This window comes from Aplysia californica, unplaced genomic scaffold (genome assembly GCF_000002075.1).
Source record: "Aplysia californica isolate F4 #8 unplaced genomic scaffold, AplCal3.0 scaffold00206, whole genome shotgun sequence".
In the NCBI taxonomy this organism is placed as follows: Eukaryota; Metazoa; Mollusca; class Gastropoda; order Aplysiida; family Aplysiidae; genus Aplysia; species Aplysia californica.
The window spans coordinates 166,522-173,416 of NW_004797476.1; the positions used below are offsets into that span (position 1 = coordinate 166,522).

The 6,895-nt window shown below is 40.4% G+C and overlaps 1 protein-coding gene across 2 annotated transcripts in view; it reads left to right on the forward strand.

Moving 5' to 3' along the window:
- The window catches only part of LOC101861285 (leucine-rich repeat-containing protein 34), a 20,469-nt gene extending 13,952 nt beyond the window's left edge, over nucleotides 1-6,517 (forward strand). For both annotated transcript variants that reach the window (XM_005099215.3, XM_005099216.3), the window contains 3 exons: nucleotides 629-784; nucleotides 2,200-2,326; nucleotides 4,001-6,517. In XM_005099215.3, the coding sequence (XP_005099272.1) occupies nucleotides 629-784; nucleotides 2,200-2,326; nucleotides 4,001-4,246 (529 nt within the window). In that variant the 3' untranslated portion in view covers nucleotides 4,247-6,517. The remainder of the gene's footprint in view (nucleotides 1-628; nucleotides 785-2,199; nucleotides 2,327-4,000) is intronic.
- The last annotated feature ends 378 nt before the right edge of the window (nucleotides 6,518-6,895 follow it).

Genomic DNA, 6,895 nt, shown 5'->3' on the forward strand with positions numbered 1-6,895 from the left:
TGCAGGCACTTTTATTAGTCTACTGAACTTCAATATATATAAAGTGGAGTCCATTTAAACAGAAATCTGTGGGGCCACCAGATTTTTGCTTTTGCCAGTCCTCGAGGCATCATGTTTGGACAAAGACTATTATTATGTTGGCAATTTTGATTCTGACCAACCTAAGAAGCAAAATGTTGAGCAGTTGTCATGTCTGAAAACATATTACTTTGTTTACAGCCGAAGTCTCCATATTTTCATTCTACTTCATCATTCATTACTTTTCTCACCCTAGGCTAGGGTATGGGCCACGAACCAACTCATTCCACCTTTCCCTATCCTGGGCTAGCCTCTTGATGTTATTCCTTGTCTTCCCACTTTTTCGTACGTCGGTTTCTGTAACTCTTCTCCAGGTTCAATGTGGTCTTTCCCTTTATTTTTTACCCTGTGGGTTCCAATCCAACACTTTCCTTGTTATGCAACTGCCTGACTTCTTGAGAGCATGTCAAATCCATCGGCACTTCCTTCTTCCCAGCTCGTCTCTGACTGGGCTCTGTCTTGTTCTTCTTAACACTTTCTCGTTGGTGACCCATCAGAAATAATGCCCTACAATAATGGTGAAGATGCTCTGTGTGTTGGGTGTCTCCAGCAACCGCATCACCCGAGATGGGATGAAGGAGCTAGCCAAGGTGCTCAAGCTCAACACGGGGCTCAAATGCCTGGACCTGGGCTACAACCGGCTAGAGGATGATGGAGCTATCTCATTGGCCGAGGCCATCGGCACTTACAATACAACACTTGAGTGGTAAGTAATTACTTGCCCTTGTCTGAGTTGTCTCTTTTGATAGTCTTATCTAACAGCCCCCTGTCCAAGACAATCACCTTTACAAATGACCATTTCCCAATTGCATTATCAATCATTATCTTTAACTAGCGACACTGTTGAAGATGTCCACCTGGGCTGTGCTGGGCGCATTTCTTTACAACAACTTTGATTTCAAATTACTTTTTGGCAATTGCCGTAAACAAATCTTTTTTATACGGAGATCAATCATTTGATGAAGAACTGTCGAAATAGGTTCACTTTAAAAAAATTAAATGACCAGTTTAGTGACCTATTTGTCAATTTTAGATTTCGTACCCAAATAAGACCCAGGCATACAGTAGTCTCCGCCTAAACGCACGCCATACAAAAGCACGCTCCGCTCAAACGAACGCTTTCGTCATCTGACGGGATTTTCACTATATAATTTAGACATACAAACGCACGGTCACTCCCTCTAAACGCACTCTCCGATTTGCGAAACACGCCGACAAGAAAAGCCCGACAAGGGAAATTTTTCACTACAACCTGCACAGCCTGCATAAGACAAGCCTAGAAAATTGGTGAGCATGCCCCTCACGCCGAACAAAGAGAGTGATGGACAGCGTTTTCACATCCAACTTTCCATTGACACATTCACATATAATGTATCTTTGAGAGAAAGTTTCTGACTAGTGTGTGGGTGACTGCGTGTAATGTTTAGTTAGACCTAGACCTGATGCGGGACACGTGTAAATGCCGTAAAACACTAGACAGGCCTCTATAGGATTAAATATGAGCTGCGTTCGAAGAACTTATAACGTACTTGTTCAACGAATCACAAGAGAAATGTTTCTCTAAATGTAGAGATCTATGATTCTGCATGAATTTACGGTCGGGGTGGTCATTTGGAAAGCCACGTGGCTGGGCCGTCGTCTCTATTACTAGATCTATGACTATCTCAAACAGTTTCCTCTTACGCTATCTGTTCCCGATGTTTATAGTGCATTATATTCATTACATTGAGTCTGTCTCCCTCCCTCCCCCCCACCCATTCAACGCCTTTGTATTCTTAAACCCAGTGGGGGAATCCTTCACAAAACAGTCACGTATTGTCACATTATCGGCCAAAAGGCCCCCCACCCTCCAAGGGAGGTCACTAGAGTAATAAGGCATTGAGATGACTGCATCCCTTCCTCCCTTTGCAAAGGTTCATGTAAACCCACGCTCTGTATAAACACACGCTAAGGAGCCCTCCCGAGCACCGTGCGTTTAGGCAGAGACTACTGTAGTGGGTTTACCCCCCCTCACGGAGATAAAGAGTTGAGACAGCCATATTTCTCCTAAACAATAGATGGCTGTCATGGTCAATTTTGACTGTATTAATTTCAAACCTTCTATTTTTCTCTTTTCCTCAGTTTGAACATCGTATACAACAACATTGGCCCTAAGGGACTCTGTGCCATTGCTGAAGCTCTCAACTTTAACTCAGCCCTGACCTCTCTCTACATCTGGGGAAATCACTTTGACGATGCAGTAAACATGGTCAGTTGCTTGTCCTCAATGTTGTCATTATTTTTATTATTATTATGATTATTATTCAGTCGTGCATTCTCGGCATTGAGAAGAATAGGACTGACGTGGTGCTAGTGTGTCGTACAAGGTGACTAAATGGCGAACCAGGTAGTGACTCTGAAAACAGAGTCATCCTCCCTCCAGGTCGAGGGTTGAGTCATGTGGCTAACAACCTCTTCTGTCAAAAAAACCTGTTCCTGAAACACATGCAAGCAAAAACCATTATCTCTGCTTGGCTGGTCGTAGATCTTCTCCAAATGGAGAGTTTATGGAGTGAGGCTCTAAAAGCCGAAAGGAAGCTGCTAGGCAGAAGCCTCCACCATCATTCAAGTCCAAGTCTCTTCGGATTGGATCGTGGAATGTTATGTGTGGAAAGGGACATGAGAGAGATGAAGCTCACTTGGAACGAGCTTGGAAGAATGGCCCAGGACAGAGATAAATGGAAGGAGCTTGTATATGCCAGGAGGGAGAGGCATTGATGATAATGATTATTGCTATTGTTATTATTATTATTTTTAATTATATTATTATTGATATTACTATCATCGTTATTATCATTCTTCTTTTTCTTCTTCTTCTCCTCGTTATTATTATTATTATATTTTTTTTTTCATTATTATTATATATTATTGTTATTATTATTTTTTAAATTATAAGTTTGTGATTTATTTCTAGACTTCAGCAATTGATTCTTAGCCATTAGTCACCGGTGTCGACTTAAGTGTAATGATTTGGCCAGACTAGACTTGTCAACCGTCCTGTTGCCAACGCCCACTTTTGCCACCTTGATGCTGAAATGTTTGTACCGCCCACCAATATGTATTGACAAGTGGGACATTAAGTGATACCTGTCACTGCATTTTGCTATTTATTATTGTTCAGTCATAATGACTTGCATGCTTATAGTGCATATATTTCATTGGCCAGCTGTACACATGTACTAATCACAACATTTTGAATAAAAAAAAAAAAATACAGTTTCATAATCTGTAGTACTCTTTGCATGTATTCCAAAATATTTTGTTAGAATTTTAATTCTGAATGTTAAAAAAAGCAAAAAAAGAAACAGAATATTGGGTACTTTTGTGAAAATAATGAAACCAACTTTTTTTCCTCTTTCCCCCCAAAATTTGGCTTTCTGGGCTTAGAACAGTTGCTGAGAATTTATTTAACAACACAGACACAGTGGCCGATGTATTAAATTGTTGTTGTATTTCATCAAGTAAAACAATGTCACAATGCCACAACTTAGGATCTCACCTCTTTGTTGAGAGTATTCAATTATTGTTATTTCATGGGGGGGGGGGGGGGGGGGGGGGGGGTGTGAAGAGGTGTGAGGTGACACACAAACTCAGATGTATTACATATTTGCTCTATCTCATCGAATGAAACCTAGTTACAAGGCTATAGCTTAGGGTCTCACGCACCTCCTTGTTGAGTCAGAAAAGGAATAGAATTCTCTTATATAGTTATTTCGTTGTTTTTTTTTAGGGGTGGGGAGAGCGGGTGATGGGAGGGGGAGGGGAGGGTGGGTGAGGAGAACGGGTGAGGGGGGATGGGGGGTGAGATGATGCGGCTCATAACACTGCAGCAAGTTACACACCATCATTATCTTTTATCTTCCATGTGTTCTTTCCTCATCAGGCTTTTTCAACCCACCTCCACTCTGAGCGCCTGCAGGAGCAGAACTGTGACATCGGGTCGTACGTCGTCGACGGCAAAGTCTACCTCAACCAAACAGGCTTCCTTATCCGGCGGCACTACTACTACGCGCCCATATTTGGTGATGATGTCCCAGAGTGGCAGATACGTGGGGAGCAGGTGCGGAGAGCGGACCATACTGTGCCCATTGTACACCATGAGAACGATCCGCTCGTTTTGAAATCCTAATTGGCATAATTTACAGGAAAGATGAATAATTAGGCTACATACTGTTGGGAACAAGCTGTAGAGGCAATGTGAAAGTAATATAGTGGATTCCGTTTAAATAAAATGTGGTTAATCTGATAACTGTGGTAAACTGAACAAAAATATAATCCCTGATTTTCTTTTCATCTACTATTGGAGCAACTTCTCTAAACTGTAAACCCAGCTAAACCATAGAAAATCAGACGGTCCCACAGGTTTTAGTTTGAGTGGATTCCTTTGTATATGTTTGTGATCAAAGGTTTTACGAATCACACAACGCATACACCACTCCTCCTGACGAAATACTAGCCTTTACTACTTATGAGCAATTACCGGTATATCAATATTGCCATCAATGCTGATAAAGATGTTTCGTTTTATTTCTCAAATAGAGTTTCTATTAGAATCCCCTACCTTTTCTCTCACTCTTTGTACCTGGGATACATCACTCTCTAAAAATTGCATCCTTTGTGCGTTTTTAAATAAAAAATTGCCATAGACATGTTAAGGACGTGTAATGTCATGTCTCTAATGGAGGAGTGAGCCATCTTGCAGTACATTTTTTGGTATGACTGAAGGTTGAAATATTCTTGTTCCTAGTACTAGTAGTCCCTACGTAAAACGAAGGGCAGTCAAGTGGATCCTCAATACAGCTTGGACTGGTGTAGGGAGGAAGTAGTACAGGTGGCTTGGGGATTTGGAGGGGGGGGGGGAGCAACAGACTGACCACTGTAGATGGTCAGCATTTTGATCCAAATGGGGGATTGATTGATACAATCATAACAACTGCCCTTTCCAGGACTGGTCAGTCAGTCCCTTAGCACTTTGTCATAACATCTCGCCAATTGGCGATGCTTACTGTCCTGTTTCTTTGGGTTTCCCCCAAAATGCCTTTGCCTTTAATGGCAAGGGTTTTTACTATAAGAGCCTTGTGATAGCAAAGTGTTAAACCATGACAAGAACACTCAACTTTCTTTCAAGCAATGTCTATTTCTTATTGTTTAGAACAGGCATGGGCAAGCGTAGCTATTTTGTGGGATGGATTCTAAATATTTTGTGTGCTGATGCAGGAGAATACTGGATGAAATCGATTGAAATACTTATGCTCTCAAAAGTGAGACTAATATTAGAACATTAGCATGTCACTCACGGGCATTTCATAAGATAGAATATTAGGTCTATTGCTTCCAGCTGGACTGGGAACTATTGATTAAAATTAAAATTTTTGGGGTGAATAAATCTATTTCTACCTTTTTGCTTGCCACATTCACTGTTGGTATTAATTACTAGTTTGACTCGTTGGCTGGACTGAAATTGCGCTCTAGCTGAATATGGTCTGAGGGCTGTTGTTGTAGTTTGCCCATTCCTGGTTTAGAAATTCCAAATGATCAGAGCAGCCCAAATGAATTAAGAAAAATAAGAATAAATCACAGAGCACAGCATGACATCTCATCTTCACAGCTCTCTTGCGAGTAGTTATCGTGGCTTTCCACCATCGAGGTGAGAAACTGACCCTACTCTACTCTACTGGACCTTTCGTCTTTAATGATGTAACTTGAAGACTCTCGAAGAAATCTGAGCACTATGGAATCACTGATATTCATTCTATGATGACATCTGACAGTGTAAGATAGTACTTGTAACTTGCAATGCAGCATCAGACTTTGAGCATAGATCCGTAAACTTATCTCATTGAGCCTTTTGTTTTTGTAGATGGAAAGGATAAGATTCACATAACATTTTATGTTTTTTTATCTTTCTGAATTCATTCAATTCAAGTGCTTGCCTCGAAATCAGACAAAGACTTCAATTGTATAGCCTATAATCACTGTCCTTGCTAAGATAGATGCAGGCCTTTTTTTAGAAAGCTCTGTGTTTGAAATCGTTCCCCTAGACTTTGATTGTATATGGAATCTTTAGTATAGGATTAGGAGAATTTAAGATTTCAAAACTGATCTCTATGATAGGGGAAAAAAAGTCAATGAATACAAAGTGTATGTTGTATGCGGGCAGGAGAACAACAGTACCCCCATAAACATGTAAATATAATACGGATAATATTATCTTGGTGTGATATGTGCAGCTTATTTCTTACATATTGTAAAGAAAAACCAGTGTATGGATTTGTGAATCACAATTTTGGGGGCAGCAAAAGTACAAGAAGTCGTCCTTGTGTTGCCTGTATGAATGTGGTGAAAGTGTGAATATTGGAATGTACAGTTTGAATGAATTTATTAAAAAAATGGAACTTGTCTTATGTATTCTTGAAGTTTTTTTTTCATAAATTTTAATAAGATTGCCACACAAATACATCATATTTAATAAGTGCTGAAGATTAGAGGTGTTACTAGTATAATACTAGAGTTGTAGTTGTTGCTGGATCGATAACAACAACAACAGTTGTAGTTGTAGAAATTTTATGCCCCGTCGGACACAATCTTGACTTGATCTTTGGGGCAGACTTTGACCCTGCCCATCAGGGCAATTTAGGGTATTTTGACACTAGTAAAAATTCCACTGTCTCAGAAGTGTTGAGTCAAGGTTGAAAGAATACTTAACCCCTTCGTGACAGCTCCCGTACACCATACATCCAACATTGTGTTCCATGATACCGTCCTCCTAGTACGTCCT